The 20,422-nt window shown below is 41.0% G+C and overlaps 3 protein-coding genes across 10 annotated transcripts in view; 1 reads left to right on the top strand and 2 right to left on the bottom strand.

Annotated features, from left to right (window-relative positions):
• Positions 1 to 1,372: 1,372 nt before the first annotated feature.
• DTX3L (deltex E3 ubiquitin ligase 3L) lies at positions 1,373 to 9,220 on the bottom strand. Its single transcript, XM_038142436.1, has 5 exons — positions 9,019 to 9,220; positions 8,317 to 8,531; positions 4,449 to 5,978; positions 3,566 to 3,783; positions 1,373 to 2,299 (listed from the first exon to the last, which is right to left on the bottom strand). Exons 1-5 carry the CDS (start codon positions 9,191 to 9,193, stop codon positions 2,230 to 2,232), a joined length of 2,208 nt encoding a protein of 735 aa, XP_037998364.1. The 5' UTR covers positions 9,194 to 9,220; the 3' UTR covers positions 1,373 to 2,229.
• PARP9 (poly(ADP-ribose) polymerase family member 9) lies at positions 9,199 to 19,262 on the top strand. 2 transcript variants are annotated; one of them, XM_038142437.1, is made up of 10 exons: positions 9,224 to 9,319; positions 9,695 to 9,734; positions 10,442 to 11,277; positions 12,624 to 12,842; positions 12,923 to 13,138; positions 13,894 to 13,954; positions 14,112 to 14,486; positions 15,282 to 15,430; positions 16,132 to 16,297; positions 17,381 to 19,262. In XM_038142437.1, exons 1-10 carry the CDS (start codon positions 9,305 to 9,307, stop codon positions 17,674 to 17,676), a joined length of 2,373 nt encoding a protein of 790 aa, XP_037998365.1. In that variant the 5' UTR covers positions 9,224 to 9,304; the 3' UTR covers positions 17,677 to 19,262. The 2 variants fall into 2 exon arrangements, with proteins under 2 accessions (XP_037998366.1, XP_037998365.1); XM_038142438.1 differs by lacking the exon at positions 17,381 to 19,262 and having other exon boundaries at positions 9,199 to 9,319; positions 15,282 to 15,493; positions 16,132 to 16,264.
• The window catches only part of FAIM (Fas apoptotic inhibitory molecule), a 7,820-nt gene continuing 5,617 nt past the window's right edge, over positions 18,220 to 20,422 (bottom strand). For 6 of the 7 annotated variants that reach the window (XM_038142448.1, XM_038142449.1, XM_038142443.1 and 3 more), the window contains one exon: positions 18,220 to 20,067. In XM_038142448.1, the coding sequence (XP_037998376.1) occupies positions 19,918 to 20,067 (150 nt within the window). In that variant the 3' untranslated portion in view covers positions 18,220 to 19,917. The remainder of the gene's footprint in view (positions 20,068 to 20,422) is intronic. The other variant, XM_038142447.1, reaches the window with a different exon arrangement.

Raw genomic sequence — 20,422 nt, 5'->3', positions numbered from 1 at the left:
TTCTTGGTGGGCGACTGATTTATCTGTTATTTCCTAATGCACTGTCCTCCCCACAACTAGCCCAGCTACTTTCCTCCCTTGCTGTAACCCTGAAAAAATTCCTGACTGTGATTGTAAATTGAGTACATTTAATCCTAACCTGTACAACTATGATTAGAAAATAAAGGTCTGTACAGCTGGTTAAAGGATAAAGGCTTCAGGAACTTTCCATGACAGCCACCAAGACTCTGATGAACAGTTCAGCCTGCAAACTTTGGCACAGGCAAAATGGGAGCTGGTGAGTTACCCGAGAGGGGTCTGACATCAGTGAACTGGCTTACAGGGACAGAAAGTGAAATGAGAAACCAAAAGTAGCTGAGAAAATTTGATCCTCACATCTGTCTTGGCCTAGGATAGACCTAATTTCCTTCTTAGTAGCTGGTACGGGGCTGTGTTGTGGATTTAGAATGAGAACAATGCTGACAACACACTGAGAGTTTAGTTGTTGCTAAGGAGTGTTTACCCCAAGGACTTTTCAGATTCCCACGCTCTGCGAGCAAGCAGATGCACAGGAAGCTGGGAAGGAGCTTGGCCAGGATAGGTGACCCAAAGTGGCCAAAAGGACATTCCACAGCACAGAGCATCATGCTCAGCACAGAACCTGGGGGCAGTCAGCTGAGGGGGACCATTGCTACTCAGGGATGGGCTGGGCACCGGGCAGCAGCTGGTGAACAGCCGAACTCTGCATCACCATGTTTCTGCATCACCATCTCTGCATCACTTGTTTCTTGTGGGTTTTATCCTCCTGTCTCTCTCATTGTCATTACAGTTCTTAGTAATAGTATATTTTATTTTGTTTTGATTAATAAATTGTTCTTTTTTCAATGCACAAGGCTTACTTTTCCAATTCTCTGCTCGCTGGGGTTGGGGGGTGAGCGAGTGGCTGTGTGGTACGCAGCTGCTGGCCGGGGATGAAGCACGGTGACAGCTTGTTTCCACGTGCAGAAAAGCTCAGTCACTTACAAACAACTGAAGTGTTGGTATCTCACTGCACCGAAAAGGGAGGGGGGACATGGAATAATGTAAAATATTAAAATAAATACAGTAACACAAAACCAGGGCTGGAAAGACATCCCAACCCACACGGAAACCAAACAATGCCCGCTCCTACTAAACCTGAAAGTCAAGGTGGCAAAGTCGTAGTGCCTATTCACAATGTGGGAATCTTAAAATAATAAAAAAAAAGTAATTACTTTTTGAAAAAGGGGGTGGCATGGAGTCCAAACTGCCCCAAAACATGGTGTTACAGGGAAGCTCCTAAATATAAAAAATATATAAAGCTATATGTATTGCAAAAAGGAGGAAAAAACCTGTACAGAAGAAACACACATGGTATTTTTGTCTTTTCTTTATTAGTTGTGCTCAGTAGCCTTAGAGAAAGGCCTTTCTAAAGATCATGTCTGTGTGACATACCAGCACACAGGTAATCAGCAGGTTATTTAGGCACTGCAGAGTATCTTTATGATACAATTTAAACCTATACTGGATTCAATTGAAATAATACAGTTTTATAGTTGAAAAAACTGATTTAAAAGTTGTGTTTAAGTTTAAGCACAATGGCAGGCACAGAACCAGGAGCCCACTATCAGAAATGACACGGTTTCTTCCCGTTTGCTCCAACACAGCTCTCAGTATTCAGCACTTCTGCAGAGCTAAGCATCCATGTACCCACTCGTACATGATCCATGGCTAATTTCACATGCAAAACCCAAATCACTAAGGCAATTTCTACCATGAAAAGAGGCAAAAGTCCCTAACCTTATCACAGCTAATACTGTCATAGCTGCATACGAATATTAGATGAGATGGGTTACATGATGCCATCATAACACAAAGCTAAGAGAAGCGTTTCATCTAATACAAGCTGTGGATCTAAGGGTTTTGGAAATCAGACTGGAGAGCTGTGGGGGAAAGTGCTGATCAGATTTGCTAGTAAAGCAAGATTTACAAAGTGCCAACAGTACTGATACTACGCTACAAGAGCCAAATATTGTGAAGGCTACATATACAGAGAAGTCAATGATTTGTGAAAAGAACATACATTGTTTGATGAGAAAAGATTACTTTTCTTAGCTAACTGTGGAATACAAGCTGTAGTTAAACAAAGCAACTTCCCTCAGAGCTTGAATAGCACATTAACTGCTATATGTCTAATCATTACACTTAAGAGTTGAGAGTTGATAGATTTCCTTATTCAATTCCTTTTGCTTTCAATTCTGATCGAACGCGCTGCAGATAGGAAGAATCTGGGTAACCAAACCTAGGAGAAGAGAAGAATTGTTTGGGCAATTTCTGCAATGAAGCACTTGACAATTCTACAAAACCATCTCATCAAAGTCTTTTTAGAAATCTCTTCACAAATTTTAAGCAGTTCTTGCCCTAGAGAGAAAACAGACCCATTCTGCCAGTCACAGAAGGATACAGACAGCATAAAGCTACAAACTTAAGGAGCTGCTACATTTTTGTTGTCCAAATTTGCACTAAGAACTTGATTTTCAAAGCTGCCTGGGGTCTCTCTTCAAAATGATAGGGTGTTTGGGTATATATCTTTAAAAAAAAAAAAAATCAGACCTGAAGCATATCCAAGTGAGCCTTCAAATCAGAAACATAATGGTTTAAAACCTCTGGACTTGGAAGTAGTGCAACACCAGAACTGCGTACGAAGCAAGTGATAAGCAAGAGAGAGAATTTGCACAGAGTGAAGAATAAAGTTAAACTGATACTTTTTGCTCTTTTAATGATCCTAGCCCTGTCAGGAGGATCTTGACACAAGCCTTTAGAGCTTGCAAGACACCACCTACCCCTTAGAGGCTGCAACAAGCTTGGAAGGACTGGTCCAAGATTCCCTCTGGTCTCTGCTGCAGGCAGCTCACACTCTGTCCTGGTGATTGCTCCTTTCATTTAACTGCAGCAAGTCCTCAAGAAATACTGGACAGGGCGGTCATCTACTCAGAAAATCCTCTGACAGCCTGAATGGCCAAAATGGGGTAACCTTTTTTATGGATGGGGCTGGCACTGTGTCCTGTGTTCTGACCCACTAAGTGCTGCCCAACTCCTGGCTCCTAGCATCTAAAAGGACATGACCATATCTGTACTACAGTCTCACTTCCTGCTGTTAGCTCTGTTAAGCAGAATTTCAAATCATGTTTTACAACATGAGTGCCATCTTTAGGGGATCATAATGGACCAGCACCTCCTGATGCAGAACAGCAGGTAACAGGAGAGGCATAGCTCAGGAGAACAACCTTAGGTGTCATCAAAAGCTTGCTGTCCTGTAGGTTCTAATCAAAGCAGTTATTAACTAAGTGCCTTACAAACTCATTGGTGAATGAAGAGTCTGAGGGGCAGCAGAACACTAAGCTCATCCCTGTTCCGGGGAAGGTGATTAACATCTGGATCCATAGGGCATTCCCCAATCACTCTGTTAGTGACAAAATCTGAAAGCTCTAAATGTGGAAAACATTCAAGGCAGTCTTCCTGACACATCTGAGTAACAACAGTATTGCATAAAGACAAAGCTACTTACTGGGTAGGTCCTCCCTCCAGGGCAGTTTTGTGGTGAATATCATTCCATGTGATAACATTTTGTTCACCAGTAGTATGTGACTGCCCCACTGTGAAAATCAGTTTTTGGTGAAAGGCCCTTTCGAGGAGCTGCAGAATTTCTCGCCCTTCCTCATTGTCAGGTAAAAAGGCTCTTCGGTGAGAGGGCCCGTAAGGCTGCCCTGGGTTTGGATGGCTGCTCTGTTTTGTAGAAAAACAAAACAAAAACACATTGTGTATCATAAATCATTCAGAAGGACACAGCATGACTGATAACTGATTCCAAAGTTTTTCTCTTTAGATACTTTCTTTCATACAAATTTCATTCACACCCTCTTGTCATCACTCATGCACCCATTGTTATTTTTTAAATTTGTTTTTCCCTCTTTTCTCTCCCAAATGCACGGCGCTGCACCTGTGACTTTTTAATTTACTCCATTCTCAGTCCTAGCCACAGATCCAAGCACACAACTTAAGGAGATTTGTCACCAAGCCAGACAACTATATATTTTTGTCCATTGTGTCCACAGCAAAGAGAAAGGCCCAGAAATGCTCATTATACTTGCAAAACTTTGCTTATATCACTGCATAGATTTCAGTTCAGTTATTCCCACGGTACAAATTAAAGACAGGTACTTCTGCCCTGGTGCATATGAAATGGAGGCTGATCATCTGACCATTTAATTCCTACTGTATTTACTTAATCATGCCCAAAAATATTGAATTAAACACTTGCAAATTCGTACCAAATAAAGAAATGTCTTCTCTGAACATGCATTAAAGTAACGGGGAAATAATTAATTTTGTATTCAATATTGGTTTTGTTGTGGGAAAAACATCTTTAAGAAATATTTAAGTATACTTACAGTTTGAATACCACCATGCATATCATAGTCAATTTGAATAGTGCCACAATTGGGATAACCAGGAAGAGAGAAATTCTTTGTTCTAGTTGACATTGTTCCTTCTGGTTGGTTTCCTGTCAGGACTCCACAGACAGTATTACAAACTGGACAAGCTTGTTTGTAGGTCATGGCTATGTCAATGCAAGTTTTGCAAAACTCATGTTTGCACTTTTCTAGTATTTCTTTATTTTTAATTGTGTCCTTGCAAATTGGACACTCATCTTCTTTCTCTTCTGTCTTTGCCTGAGTCTGTCCTTCAGAAGAAAGGTTATTCTTTTGCCTAACTCTGCACTTCTTAGACACTCCTGTAGCTTCCTGAGAGCTGAGGTCAGAGGACAGTGGTGCCCTGTTTCTAGTTTGTGTCCCTTCAATGTTAAGAGGGGACTTCTTGCACTTTTCAGCAGCACTAAGATGGTCTGCTAAACCCCTTAAGGTTAACTTATCTTCATTCTTCTGAAGTTTTACATTAAAATCTTCAAATTTCTTAGCATTAGGTAGCACATGTAAAGTTTTCTTCTGATCTTCTGAAAGCTTCACGCTGATGATTTTTTCTCTTAACATTGCAGAGGCACTCTGAAATGCACTGATGAAACTTTCAGTAGCATGTGATGACATATCAGAAGTTTTGGATTTAGGCCTAAATATTATGACCTTCTGGCCATATGACTTCTCTTCTATTTCTACCAGTGTATCAAATTTGCCATTTATGTTTTCAATTTCTTTGCTTAGTATGGTTTCCAACAATTTAAACACAGAAGCATCAACTTCAATTCCATTCTTGTATTTGTACCATTCAGATGATATTTTCATACTCTTTTCAGCTTGGCTGTTGTCACCTTCCCCTGCTAGAAATTTTTGGGCAGCTAAAATCTCACTCTTTGGACCACGGAGTAGCAACTGATTCCCTTCCTCTTTAGCAAGAAGATTGCTAAACCTTTCATTTAATTTTACTATTGTCTCTTTTAATGTGTCACTCTTTGTTATGGGAACTTTTTCCTCTGTCAGACCTTTTGTAGCTTCCTGAAAAGTTCTGATAAAAGAATCACTAGCTTCTTCTAACAATGCAGGACTTTTATCAGAAGATAGGTATATGAATGTGTTATCCTTGTCACGATATTTAATGTTTATACGCACTCCAAAACTTTTGTGTAGTTCTTTGATTTCTTCTTTGCGGGTATGACTAAAATATTCATAGAGACCTGTCACAAGTGTAAACTCAGACATTTCTTCAGTATTCAGGCCATTTTCATCGTTCAAACCATTCTTACATTCAGAATGGGAAAAATCATGGTTTGGGTCTTTGCCTGCAAGGATATCTTGGAAGTAGTGATAAGCTTTTTCAATATCTGTAAAATCTCCTGTCAATTTCTCAGAGCCATCCATGCCAGGGTTTCCTTCTCTCTTTAAGTTTGGACACATAATGGTAATTTTCTCCCTTTGGTCTTCAGTGAACATACTGGTATTCAAAGTAGCAGTTACTCTAAGAAATATCTACAGAAAAGACAAGAATACACCAACATTAGTTTTCTCTAAGGTTCTCTGCTTGCTACTTCTGTATTTTCACCAAGGAGAAGCTCTGTCCATCCCAGTAGTGCTGGATTACTACAGACAAGCTTGCACACAGTATTTCTTTTATGGCACATACACTAACAGTACAAACAGGGGAGTAACACAATCTGCTTCTAAGTCAGCAGCAAAAATGAAATGCCTTAATGTCACCAGCACTGCAGGAGGAAAGACAGTAACTCTGCTATTTAGGCAGAGACTGTGACCAGCACTCTCTGATCCCAACCTCTGGCAACAGGGTTAGCATAACTAAAGGCAGGCAACCTCTGGGCCTGAGCTCATTGTGTGCTTGGCCTTTTCCCCACCATTACCAGGCCCTAGAAGTCCTGCACACCAAGCAGACAGCAAACAGATTTTTTCTTTCCCTCCCTATCACCCTCTCAAGGTTTCTGGACACCAGGCTGACTGGTACCCTCCTCACTGGCCTTGAAGGTCCCAGGTACCCTGCCAACCAGGTGCTGTTGACCCATCCCAGAGCAGGCAGGATTAATGGCCCTGCCTACAAGATCAGCCAGTCACAAGTCCTGCCTGGGAATTCAGAGCACAACTGTGGCTGGACAGTGAAACCCACAGGACTCCTTGGTGGCCAGGAAGACCTCCACTGCTCTCTGCTTCCTTCGAGGACTGACTGGATGAGCCAGATACTTTTAAGTGTTTTCAAGTCTAGATTGTGATTGTTCTATCAATACAGCAACCCAAGTATTAAGATTTTACAGGATTTGCAGAGGGTCTAGGTGACTAGAAACCATAAGCTAAGCTGTGCTATCAAACACAGTGCTACACTACTTACAAAACAGTCCTACACTGATTCTGCTTTGTAGAAATCCTGCCGTATTCTAATCATTAACTCTATGCTTTTTAAAAAGCAAAAAGCTTTAATTGTTGATACCTTGTGAAAGCAATGACCTAGAACAGAGACTAGATGGAGTTAAGGAATAAACTAGGTGTTTACTAGAAGGCCTCAATGGATCCACCTTGGGCAGCACAAGAGCCCAGCCAGGGCTGCACCCAAGATGAACCAAAACGGTCACAAAATGCACAACCGGTCACAAGGTCTCACACTTTTGTAAGTTGTGGTCTATTTGCATATTGTAATTGTCCAATTATAGTCCACTGTTGTTTATGCTCGTGGGCCTGAAATTTGGATCATTTGTCCTTGGTCCCCAGCTAGAGAAGGAATTGTTTTGTCTCCTTACTCTGTGAAGAGAGCTTACTATCCCCTAATATAAAGCTCAGAACTACACACTAAAGCACTACAGAATCTGAAAAATATAAAAGCTAAAACCTGAGCCATCATTGTAACTACACCTTAGTGCCATTGTTATTCTGCCAAAGATCCCCAAAAGAATCTGCCTATCCCCTCAGAGCCAGGTTACACAGACACAACATGTTTTAACAGGACCTATAAGTTGTATTTCATTGTTCTTATTAATATTAGACTTTCTGGTTTTCACTCATTATCTTTCTTTAAAATTTTCCCAGAAGACATGCTTTAATAACTCCAAGAGTTAGGGCAGAAAACAGGATTCTGAAAAATAATAACAAACACGTTTCCTTCTGTACTTCACACAGACAGAAGGATAGGGAAATATGCAGTATGGATGACAGGTGAACACTATGTTAGCACATGCTATACTTCAAAAGCTACACCTATGTTATCAAGCAAAACAGGGTAAAACCCTCTGAGCCAGTATCAGTGTCTTGGTAGGGCCACATCCACACCACGTTGCCCTATCCCATGTCCCTAAACATAGTTGATCTTTTCTGTGTAACTCTTAGTTCAAAGTGTCTGAAATCATGTTTGCGGTGCTACATCACATCACAGCAGACTTTTTTAATGCTGATGAAATGGAAATAATTAGGGTTGCCTCAAGGTGCAAACCATGTTGAAAGAGTAGGTGGAAAGGTGGAAGAGTACGTGAAAGGTAAGTGGAAGAGTAGGTGTAGGTGGAAAGGATCCAAATTTCATACAATTCTTCTACTTTTCGGGAGCAGCCCTTGGTGCATACTATCTCCTGAAACCTGCTGGTGCTGCTTTGGGGAATAGTGGTTGGCACCTGCCAGAGTCAGGCTGGAAAACATGCTGCCTGTAAACATGTGTAGACTGACCTCTGGATAGGCACCCAAATGTCACTCCTGGCCCCCATTTCACTAACTAAGATCACATAACTGACATTTTTTTGCACAAAATATTGAAGTGCCACATAAAGAACTCATGGAACTACAAGCAGGGCAGGCTGTGACACTGCTCTTCCTGATGTACCTTTTTGGTAAGGTCTTCCTTTGCTGTGGCCCCATAGCCACCGTGGTCCCGCTGCTGCTGCTGGGGCAGGGGCAGGGAAGGGCTGGCAGTGACGGAGGCCTGCGCTGCAGCCCCGCTCTTGCCCGGTTCCCCTTCTGCCGGCAGGATGACTATCTCGCAGCATCTTGCGTCCACTTCCAAGGTGTGCTTTGAGCGGGACTCCACACGCTTCCTATCTGTGGTAATTTCAGAATGACAGAATCACAGAACTGTTATGGCTGGAAGGAACCTCTGGAGATCATCCCGCCCAATGCCAGGGCCAAGGCAGGTCATGTGGAATGTCTGCAGACAGAGACGCCACGACCCTCCTGGGTAGCTGTTCCACTGCTCTGCCACCCTCGATGTAAAGAAATTCTTCCTCATGTTAAGGTGAAATTCCTTGCGTTTTACTTTATGCCCTCTGCTCCTCGTCCTGTCTCTGGCTACCACCGAAAAGTCTGGCACGCCTTTAGGATATTTATATGCATTAATCAGATCCCCCTCTAAATTTGGACAAAGGCAGATAGGGCTGATAAAGTTACCTGCACACGTGATAGCCACCCGCGGCCCCAGAGCCGCCCTGCCCAGGGACACCAAACGGTGCCCGGGCGGCCATTTCCAGTCCCCTCACAGCCGCCTCCCACCCCCGTCCCGCCAGGCCGAGCCGCGGTGCCCGGCCCGTACCTTGCTCCTCAGAGAAGTCCACCCAGTAGGTGCCGGCCTCGGGGCCCGGGCGCACGCTGCACTCGCCGCCCCCCGACCGCTTTCTCGACTGGAAGTATGCCTGCAGCTTGCGGGTCACCGTCTCGGCGGCGGCGGGCGCCGGACTCACCCGCACCAGCAGCGGCACGGCCGCCATGATCCCGCCCCGCCGCCCGCTTTCGCTTTCGATTCCCGCCCCGCCGCTCCTTTCGCTTTCGCTTCCCGCTGCGCCCGCAGCTCCGAGCGCCGAGGGTCCGCCCTGAACGAGATGGGGGTCGTCCAGGTAGAGGAGCGGGGCTGGGGGGACAGGGGCCCGGGGCGGCTGCCTCAGGGGTCTGGGTGCGGCGGGAGCTGCCGGCGGGGTTGGGGAACGGAACAGTCCCGTCCTCTGGCCGGGCGCTCGGGAATGACTGCGCCCGGCCTGTCACTGCTGAGAGTTAGGCGGAGCCGGAGGGAGCCGAGGGCAGCTGCACCCGCAGAGCTCCCGCAGCTCCGGGCAGCATTTTAAAAACGAGAAAACTTCCTACCGATGTTTGAAAAGCTGGTGCTGCCGGTTTGATTTGCAACAGAATCTCTACTGTAGGAAGGCAGCCCGTGTACTTTATTGCTTGTAACATTTACTTTCTCTTTCCCATTTTTTCTCTTTTTATTACAATAGAGTTACGTTTCAGATTTATTCAGAGGGAAGCCCGCTTTAGGTAAGCCTCTCATTTAGCCATCTGCAAAATGTGTACTTGTACGCAACTTGAAAACTGACAGCTACAGCCGGCAAACTGGAAAACAAAAGCCAAAAAGCAACCTGAAATTAATAATTAATGTGAAATAGACACGGTTATGAATCAACATTATTATTAATTACTTCAACAGGACTTGCTTGCATTTCTCTTTTAAAAATAAGAGCTCAGAAGTGTTTTGATGAGTCGGCATGTACACTTTTTACAAGCAGGTAGTATACCCCGGAGAAAAGTTCGACTAAACTCACACAAATTGATTTAAACTAATTAGCATAACTGCTGTAGTATAGTACTGCTGACATCTGCCAGGAGAGGGCTGTATAGCCACAGTAATAATGTAAAAACTGTTCCTTAAGAAATGTGGTTTAAAAAGCCTTTCTGAGTTCATACGAAGTTCCATACAAAGAAGGAACTTGCTTGTGGACTTTAAGTGCAGACCAAATGAGACTCACAGAATTAAAACTCAGTGTAAGATCTCTGTGGCACAGTTAAATGAACCTCCTTGGATTTCTAAACCTCTGAAAAGGGGAGAGAAAAGATTAGAGTGTGTAAAAATACATTGTTTAGCAATGACAGTAGGATAAAATTGAGAGCTATAAACCACACTTCTAGATAAAAATAAATGTTTTGATAGTAATACCTTCTATTTCACTTTATATTCTGTATCCTAGGGTCAAACATTGTAATGGATGAGGTCAGTTTGACGATCCCCATCAGTAAAGATGCCTATGAAGCTCTTAAGAGAAGAGAAAACTGTCTAAATAATCTCGTTTCCAAAAAGTTTGCTTGTATGTTGGCCTTCAGAAAAGCAACAAGAAGCACTGTTGAAGTATACAGGAAAAAAGTAAAGTCAGGCATTGACATTTGTGTTTATAAGGATGATCTCACAAGACACAAGGTGGATGCTGTGGTGAATGCAGCCAATGAGTATCTTGAACACGGAGCAGGTCTTGCTTTTGCCCTTGTAAAAGCTGGAGGGCCAGAAATAAAAGAGGAGAGCAAGCGTTACGTTCAAAGGTGTGGAATCGTCAAAGTTGGTGGTATAGCAGTGACAGGTGGAGGGAAGCTTCCTTGTAAGGAAATTATTCATGCAGTTGGTCCTAGGTGGTATCCTTCCGACAAGGAAGGATGTTGTGACCTACTTCGGGAAGCTATTTTGAATGTTCTGCGTTATGTCAGTGATCCAAGAAATGCTTTAAAGTCTGTGGCTATCCCAGCAGTGAGTTCAGGTATCTACGCCTTCCCAGTTGATTTGTGTTCTAAAGTGATTGTAATGGCTGTAAAGGAATTTGTGGAGGCAAGTCCACCAGGCTGTCTCAGGGAAATCCGCCTGGTGAACATTGATGAGTCTACAGTCGCAGAAATAAAGAAGGCCTGTGAGAAGTTTCTGGGTGATACCAATTCACTTGAAGACACTGTGCCAGCTTCACTAAGCCGGTCTCCACGTCACCTCATACATGAAAACATCCGCTTGCGCATCATAGAACAACACCTTGAAAATCTGAAGGTAAGTCTGTCCTGTCATCTGTGCAACATGGTGCTGCCTCCAAGTCTTTGCAGGATTTGGTGCCAAAGAGTTCGGAACACATTTTGTATCAGTCCACTAAATGGTTTTCTTCTCAGTTTGATGAGAATTTACACATGGTAATTAAATCATAGTAGCAAGGAGTTGGTTTTTGTCTAAATGTGTATTGGACTTTAGAATGTTTTTATTTTGTTTTTGTATACATGCTGTTATAACAGGAAACAACTAAAGATTGAATGATTTAATAATACATTTCTGTGATAAGGTTTATCTTCTTATTATGTAGGAGTTCACATTTTATCATGCACTCTAGAGAAGTATTCTCTTATTTCCTGCCTTGCTTTTTTTCCTATAATTTATGTTCTCATAACTCCATTACTGGAATTATTCAGCAAACACTGAAACAGCAGAAAATAACTTACACAGATGATGTGCACCTTACCTTTAAATAGAGCATTACTTAAATTGATTAACTTTTTAGCTATAAAATCTGATGCAAAATAGATGATCTCAGTCATAGGAATTCAACAGAGCTCTTAGACTGCAAGGTACATCACAAGAATGGCATTTACTTTTAGCAAATACTATATATTTAAAATTTATTTAAAAATAAATAAATTTTTATATTAAAGAAGTGTCATAATTGGAAAGGAAGTTTGTTTCTTTGGTGTAAGAACAAAGGATTGCAAAGTTGACCTTGCCGGGAATTTTATTAACCAATTCTATAGCACTGAAAGATGCACATGCCCTCAAGACCGCGATGAGAACATGTTCTTGCATCCTTAGATAATGTTCAACAATTAAGGTCAGAACAATTACTGCTGTTATCAGCATTCTGTAAACAAGTTTTTTGTGTTTTCCGTATTTGAAATGCAGGGCGCCTACTATGGAAATCTGCTTTTTCCACTGGAAACAATTTGTATTGGAAACAATCATAGCTTTGCAGTTCCCTTATGTGTACTGACACTGCTATTTGGTGATGTGTCCTTGCTACCCGAAGTCTGGGATGACAGCCACATCCATAGTTCTCTCCTGCTAATAACTGGCACATGGGTCACTCAGATAGTGAGAGTAATAATTCTGTCCAGTGCACTCTTAATGACTGGAACAGCTTCTGCACACTGTTGGCTCCTGAACTGCCAGTGCAAAGTGCATACTTTGATGTATTCCAGGGGTCTGGTAGTAAGTAGTAGGAAAATTCAAGCAGCTGATCTGTGGCAGTCAGGCCTCTGTACAGGAACTGTGCTTAGAAAGAATGCTCTCTATAATAGCAAGGCTTGCAAATAGTCAATTTCAAATACACTGAAATTTGCACTCTTTCCTTGCAGAATACAGCTATTGTTAACCTCATGAATGCAAGGGATGTGCTTTCCTCTCAATTTTCAAGACTGCTGGAAAAAGAGGGTCCAACTTTTCAGAGGGAACTTCAGCGTCATCTTAGACATCCAACACGTAAGGAACCCCTGATAAAAAAAACACAAAAGCCGCTCTCCACATTTGTACTGCACGTGGTACTGCAATACCAGCACCCGGTGTTACAGCTTGAGGTGATGATCGCTCACTCTGGATCCTAATGGATTTTCATGGTGGGTGATGTGAGCACTGAGAGATTTTGTTTCTCCTGCAGGAATTGAAGGATGCAGTGAAAAGATGCCTGGGTCACTTTCAGGACCCCTCACCTCCCTCAGTTTCTTTTCCAATAAATTGGTCACCAAAGCTGCCTGTTGACGTAGTGGCAGACACAATGATTGAAGCAGTTTTAAATTTTGCCAGGACACATCCTACGAAGAAGAGAGAAGTGCAGTTTGTCATTTGCCCAGATGACCATGAGGCTGCCCGTGAGGTAACCAATTTGTTGTTATCCACCCATAAGGAAGACAGAAAACTCTAAAAGTATTTCCATAGATGACAGAAAATGATGATAGTCTGTTCTATACTAACAAGGATTGTGAGCAGCAGGTCCCTTTGTGAAACTATTGCTTTCATTAACAGATACCCAATCTTTGCAAATACTTATTTTCTCTTCATTAAACTAGAAGCCTTCAGCCTGTAGTCTGATAAAAAGGGGAGAGAACTTTAAAATTCTCATGTCTGTCAGTGAATGTATAAGAAAGGGTCTACTCTCAACTCATTAAGGAACAAACATTCCTCCTCAGCAAATATTTACAGTCAGTTTTGGTTTTTTGTATGAAGCTCCTAAGGCAAAACACTACCAACATATATGAGCTAACATAATAGAAGGATTTCAAGTAGACAGGCAGGAGAATAGTCTGGAATTTAAAACTGAGTGAAGATGCATCAGCATTAAAATGCAAGTATGAACACCTTTAACTTATGTGATAGCATGAGACAGGCCACAAGGAGTTGGTAAAGGTGCCATTCAGTGTGTAATGTATGCTGCCTTAGGAGATGCAGAAGAACAGGAATGCATTTGATATTGTCAGGAATAACATTTTGGGAAAAGCTGACAAATGCCAGTGTTAACAATTTCAGAATCAGGGGTGGGGGTGTAAGCTGCTTGTCTAACAGAGTTTTGAAGATACTTATTGCATATTTGATTAGATATTGCAAACTGCTCCTAAACTTTTATCTTTCAAGGTTGTCCTGAGAAAATTTTATTCAGCAAAATACAAGCTGGAAAACAGAAGTGATCCTTTGAGTAAGTAATGAACAAAAGGGGCATTTCCAGTAAATGAACACCTGGGATGAACAGCTGTAAACTACACAGCTGGGATTACAAATAGGAATTTGTGTCAGCCTTTGAAAGCTCCTCACTCTTCAAATGCACTTGTATTAAAAATATATATATCTTCCAGGTACAGAGTCAGGCAGTCAGACTGCAAAAGAGCCTGCAAGCAGTGAACCCGTGATTGAACTTAGAGGGTGCACACCCACAGCACTGGGAGCAGCAGAATCGTGGCTCCAACATGTAATGAAAATTCAGGAAGGTTCCCATGCTGTTATTGAAAACAACTACATTTTTTGCCTTGGTAAAGAAGAGTTTGCAGAACTGTCTCAAGTCCAGCCTTCTAGTGTATGTGTGTCAGAAAAAGTCAGAGATGGACAAGCAAAACTGGAACTGCAGGGCCCTCCTGATGTTTTGATTGATACAGTGCTCGCAACTGAAGAATTACTGCTTCGTGTGCAAGAGAAGACTATTGCTGAGCAAGAGAAACTGCTCTACTCAATGTGTATGTAAAGTAAACAGTGCCTAAACAAGGTTAAGTATGAAGCAGTGTTTATCTCCATATTACTGAGAGTGGACAGACATACATTCAGTTCACACACATACTGAGTATTGCTTCACTTACTGCTATCCCTGTATTTTCACCATGTGAGCCCCTGGAAGACCATTTATTTGTTAGCTGTGGTCACTCACTTGGCAGTATTCCCAGCAGGGCACAGTTTATAGAGGGGCTGGCCGTGATGTATATCCAGCTGTAGTGGAGTTCCCTCCAGGATACCTTTATTCTAAATCCTGGCCACTGGAGATTTACAAAATCTGCACTTAATTAACACACACCTTTGCTGAGCTCTTGCTGGCTACAGCTGGACCACTGTTGCAGGGCTCAGCAGTAGCTGTTCTGCAGAGCTGTCATGAACAATTGATACAACTAATGGCTTTACAGAAAGCTACTGAGTGATCAGTTTTAATTTGTGTTTTGATAATCATTCAATATATATATATAAACCTTTATATGAAAGCTCAGCTGTGAAGAGGTGTCATGGAGATCACAAATTGCTTTTCTTTAGTTTCTTCTCTCCTGGTTTCTTTATAATAAATGCAGAAAAATACAATACATTTACATAAATTTTTGTATGTATATACTAGTCCCTCTCAGTATTAGCCTCTGACATTACTTCAGAGAACACTTAACATTCTTTGTTCCTAATTAAACCACCAGCTAAAGTGGTGGATCTGCCTCCCTTGCCTTTGCTTCAGACATTATGATATATTAACATTTTACTCCCTTATTCATATCCAGGCCAAGCAGAAGCAGCCCAGCTTTCAGAAGGAGACTTTCACAAGACAAGTACTGCTGACTACATCCCGATTTCACCAGTAGACTGCCACCTCCAGGAGTTTAAAATCAGACAAAAAGAGTTTGAAAAAGCTGGACTTCGTGTTCTCAGGGTAAAGAGGATGTTCATGGAGAAACTGAATCTCACCTCCTATATTTGAACTAACATATTTCATGTAAGCGTAAAAAATTCAGATTAACTATTTCACTGCATTGCTTTTAAAAAATAAGATCAAATCAACCTCATCCTTAAAACAGATCCAGTCTTTAATCCAAATTAATAGTATTTTAAATGTAATGCACTCAAAAAGTTATTAAACTCTGAGAACTCTTTTTAATTGTACTCTATGTTCTCCCTCATACTTCATGCTTCAAATGCCCCTTCATAGAACTCTAGAGAAATATGAGATTGGTAGGGTAAATTAAGTAAAATATTCCAGTGTCTATTTTCTTTTTGTGAGCTTGACACTAAAAATGTGCCAGAGTTCTGATCTGATTATGTGTTAAAGCTGGAGTCATACTTGGGTATCAGTGCTTTACTGAACAGGAGGTGGGCTTAATCTCTTCAGCACAACTCAAGTACTGGGGGTCAGTACACCAGGAAATATTCCCAGTGATTCCAATGGGAGGCCTGGGATAGTGGTATGATTCTTTTCTTTGGAGCAGTTGCATGCTTCAGATACTTTGTCCACTATGTGGTCAGTGCTTATAGGCTAAAGCAAAGGTTCTTGCATTGAAGAACATAGCCTGAATAAAAGCACTTATGGATTTCATAATTGGTCTCCATCTGCTTGTGCTGTTATTTATGTTACAGATTGAAAAGATACATAATCCACTTCTATCTGCTGCATTCCAACAAATGAAAAAAAAAGTAGTTGATAGCTCCAAAACAACTCAAAAGTTGTACCAGAATGTTCCTGCCGAGTTCTGTTGCTCAGTTTGCCAAACTGGATTTCACAGGATGTATTCTCCACCAGAAGGTAATAACTTGCTTTGGCATCTTTAATCAAAACGAACAGTGACTGAATAGTAAACTCAGGTTAAAATTAGAAAAAATGGCATTCCTCAACAAGAACTGCTTTTACTTATTGTATTTAGATTTGCATGAGCTGATACTGTAGAGCCGGCAAGGCTCCAGGAAGATAAGCCTGAATTCAAGCCTAGCCCAAACACTAGACAAAATTATTACTATACACATAATTCCATGTCCAAGTTTTCTTTTGTTGCATCACTGTAAAGAAAGTCAGTGTCCTTATGTAGCTGCTGCAAACATGCATTCAGCAGCGTGGTGCTCTAAAGCATGTTCAAGGGCATCAGAGACAGCAGATGATTTCATTGCTTGGGCTTCCATTTGGAGTAAAGTACGCTTGGAGGAAAGTTATGAATCCACGAAATACTGTAGTAGACAGATGCTTTCAGAAAGGGAAAGAAGAAGCATTTAGTGCTTCATCCTGCAGTAAGTGAAGGCTGTGATATTTTGCATGTCAATTGCAGAATGGGATTTCAAGCAATGAACTGTTCAAAAAGTGGAGATTTGCCTTTCTTTGTCTGTGTAATGTACATGGCACATTTCCACACCTTAAAAGCAGTAAGATGATGGTCTAACTTCTTTGCACTCTTCCATTTGATACTGTAACAGCACTTCATGTGACATTTTTCATATAAATCTCTAAGCTCTTTTTTTGTAGTTTACATTATTGGGATCTTGCTGCCTTTTATTGTTTATCAGAGTCCCTCGTACATGATGACTGAAGTGTGAGTCAAATATTTATTTTACATAAATCCTTTAGCCCTTGATGATTCAATCACCGGATTAAGAGATAAAGCTGAACAGTTAGCACTGGAGTAGCAGTTAACTGGAATGGCCATCAGCTGTCATTGCTCATGGTTTCAGTGGGAGGTCAGTGCAAGCATCGGAGCCACTCCATGAAAATTAACTTCCAAAAGAATGGCACACGTTGAGCAGTCACATCGCTTGTGACCCAGAATCAAGCAGCAGTCTCTTGGAACTACCCCCCTGAAAGAACGAACTGCTAACTGAAATTTTTTTTTTCTCTTTCCAGAACAAAAATATGGAGCTGGCATCTACTTTACAAAGAACCTGAGGTACCTGACCAAGAATAAAGCTACATGGGAAATGGATTCTAAAATGTACGTGTTTGAGGCTGATGTAATAACTGGCACATACACTACAGGCCAGCCATCTTGTATTCTGCCACCAGTACTGTATAGGAATGCCTTTACATTGTATGACAGTTTAGTAGATGATTTGTACAATCCTGAGATCTTTGTCATTTTCAATGGTTTTGCAGCCCTTCCACAGTATTTGCTGACTTGTTCCCCACTGAGAGGTATGTAGCTCCTGGGGGAACGAGCAGGATCCTCAGTGGGAATAGAGCAGAACTGTAGCTATGGTGAAGACCCTCTGAGAACAAAGTCTAGTGCTTAGATTTAAGAGGATGCTCTGCTTTGTAGTGTGCTGTGGTCAGAGTGCTTCCTGAAAAGCTTTCTGAAGTATTTGTGAACAAAAGAGTAAGTTAACATCTTAAGGAGATTAGGACAAAATTACCTATGAATGGAAGCAGAAGGGAAAGCATTCCAAAATGCAGTGTAACATTTAACATTAACGTTTAACATACCTGATCATTTACTTTAATCCTTAAAGTGATCTCAGCTTGTGACTTTATGCTTGATGTTTGTGTAGGCTGTCATTCTTCCACTGCATTTTCTTAACCTGACATATTGCATAGATCAGGAAAACACAAGAAATCTTGGTTGTGCCTTTTGAGTCTTAAGTTTTCTTTTGACTTAAGATAGGAGAATGTAGCAGATGAGAGCTGTTTTCTGCTTAGGGACACGCTATTATATACAGTTACGACAAACATGAGGCAATACTTCATGATTTCTTACAATGGTTGCTGTACATTTTTTATTAGTTACTTCAAGCACTGTAGATGCACATATTCAAAATAAAAAGTATGAATGTCACTATCTGTTAACTTGTATTTTTCTGTAGTCTTAAGAACGTGATTTGTACTGTACATGAGCTTCAGATTTCTCAGCAGCATTCAGTCTTTTTGAAAGGTTACAAAATAGTAGAGAACTGGTTCAAGCTGCAGCTTGAAATTATTTTTCAATTAATCTACCTTTACCAACATCTTTTAAAGATTACATTGTCAGCCTTGTAGCCAGGAATCCCCACATTGCTTCTGCAGTGACCTGAAGCAAATACATGGAAAAGCCCAAGAGCTGTTGCAGCAATTCCAGTGTAAAAGGGGATTCAGTCCAGCACTTGGGTACCTGGAAACTTCCTCTAGTAAAGCCTGCTCATGGGGAGTAGTCTGATCTCCAAAACACAGGTGAAATTAGCATTTAATAAAACTTTTCAAAATAATTTGTTAATCAATTGCCAGGATGCTTGTACTGCACCTGCAACTCCTGAGCTAGTAGCTGTAGTGCTAGGAACCATTCACAAGTCCAAAAGAAATTAAGTTAAAAAAGTTTAATTCTGAATTCTGAGGTTAAAAGTGGAAATATTTTTTTAACCATTGCAAAATAAACTTTAGGATTAATATATTCATATTTTGGTTTTTTTAAAATTATTTTTAAGATTAGCTATGCTTGCTGTTTCAAAGATAGTTTTGTAGTGTGAGCCTCTAACACAAGAGTTTTGCTCTTAAGAAGTCAAAAAGTTTGCTCTTAGAAATTATGCTGCAATTCTTACAACAGAATTAGTCTATTCCTATTTTAACTATTCCATTAAAGTAATCAATTATTTTCCATTTCTGTCCCCTTGTTCGTCATATTTCTTGATTCACACATTACTGCCATAAAAACACATAGTTGTAGATTTAAGATTTGTTAGCACTGAACAAAGTAAGTTCTTATGTCAGCATGCTCCAAGAGATATTTTTAAAGGGGTTTCATGGTAGGAATTTTTTTTTCTTCTATTTTCTTTTTTTGAAAAAACTCAGTAATGAGTTTCTGAACTGCAGCATCAGTTCTTGGTTATTTTTGGCACAATGTAACATCTTGCTCCTAGTGGGAATGGAGAACAGTTTTCAAAACTCAGTATTAATTTAATACTGTAACACAAGTATTGGTAACTATGTATTTCATTCTTAACATTTTTATTAACTATGTAATTTCCCTTAACTGTATGTGAAAAGGTCTGTAGTCAGTTTAATAGAAAAAATAGTTCTAGAGAAAGTCTTTAACATCTTACTCCTGTGCTCAGTCCAAGCTTTCTCTTCCTTCCACATACACCTGCAGTTAAGGATTCAGTGTTACTGAATATTTATCTTTCACTTTACTATAGCATGATTTTTCCTGACATATCATTTCTATTTCACCAGTGTTCTCCACACGTAGTGATACGCTGTACATTCTAGATATATATAGCTTTTTTTTAAAAAACTGGTAATGTAAGAGGTTGTACATATATATTTTCATCTGGTCCTCAAAAAGAATAATTTCATGTACAGAAACTAGAAAATAAACCCAGCACAAACTAGATGTACCAAGTAGTACATATTAAAATAATTACCACAGTAATTGAAAATTCCTGATCTTAGTCCTACCATAATCAGTTAACCAGAGGCTATTCCACAGCCTCTGGGATTTCTCTGTTGTCCACAATAAGGGTATGAATAATTCCTTCCTTTCGTTTCCCACTACTGACAGCCTTAATGCCACAGCTGTGGTCAGCAACAGTGAAGTGAGTTTCAGTCCCATCTTCCACAAATTCACCCTGGGAGAAAGGAGACAAGAATAAAAACAGACACTTGATATTTTAATAAATGAAAAGCTCAAGTGCATCAATGTCAAGATCACTCGCAGTTCCCACAGTTAGAGCAGCTTTAGGTACCTGTGACAAGCCTGAAAGCTGAACAAAGCTGCTGAATCTCAGGCAGGGCTCTGTCCAGGTGCCCAGTTAAAGATCGGTGGGTATCAGATGACAATGAAAATGTCACAAAACCAGAAATGGTAAGGCTGGAGTTTGTGAATCAATACTACTGATTCATGTCAGTCAACAAAAACAGAAAAGGCAGCATCTTGCCAAGTTGTGCTGCACGGCCAGTAGGTGCCACACAAACCTGTGCTCA

Source organism: Motacilla alba, chromosome 7 (genome assembly GCF_015832195.1).
Source record: "Motacilla alba alba isolate MOTALB_02 chromosome 7, Motacilla_alba_V1.0_pri, whole genome shotgun sequence".
Taxonomy (NCBI): Eukaryota; Metazoa; Chordata; class Aves; order Passeriformes; family Motacillidae; genus Motacilla; species Motacilla alba.
Note: the sequence above shows the minus strand (reverse complement) of the source record. Positions and strands in the feature narration are given on the sequence as shown.

Excerpts from the sequence above, each read along its gene's own strand:
- DTX3L (XM_038142436.1), bottom strand. The coding sequence starts at position 9,193 with ATGGCGGCCGTGCCGCTGCTGGTGCGGGTGAGTCCGGCGCCCGCCGCC. Across the intron at positions 5,979-8,316 it reads AGGAAGACCTTACCAAAAAG|ATATTTCTTAGAGTAACTGC; the intron begins GTACATCAGGAA and ends TCTTTTCTGTAG. Across the intron at positions 2,300-3,565 it reads CTGGAGGGAGGACCTACCCA|GTTTGGTTACCCAGATTCTT; the intron begins GTAAGTAGCTTT and ends CTCTTCTCCTAG.
- PARP9 (XM_038142437.1), top strand. Across the intron at positions 14,487-15,281 it reads GAAACTGCTCTACTCAATGT|GCCAAGCAGAAGCAGCCCAG; the intron begins GTATGTAAAGTA and ends ATTCATATCCAG. Across the intron at positions 16,298-17,380 it reads GATGTATTCTCCACCAGAAG|AACAAAAATATGGAGCTGGC; the intron begins GTAATAACTTGC and ends TTCTCTTTCCAG.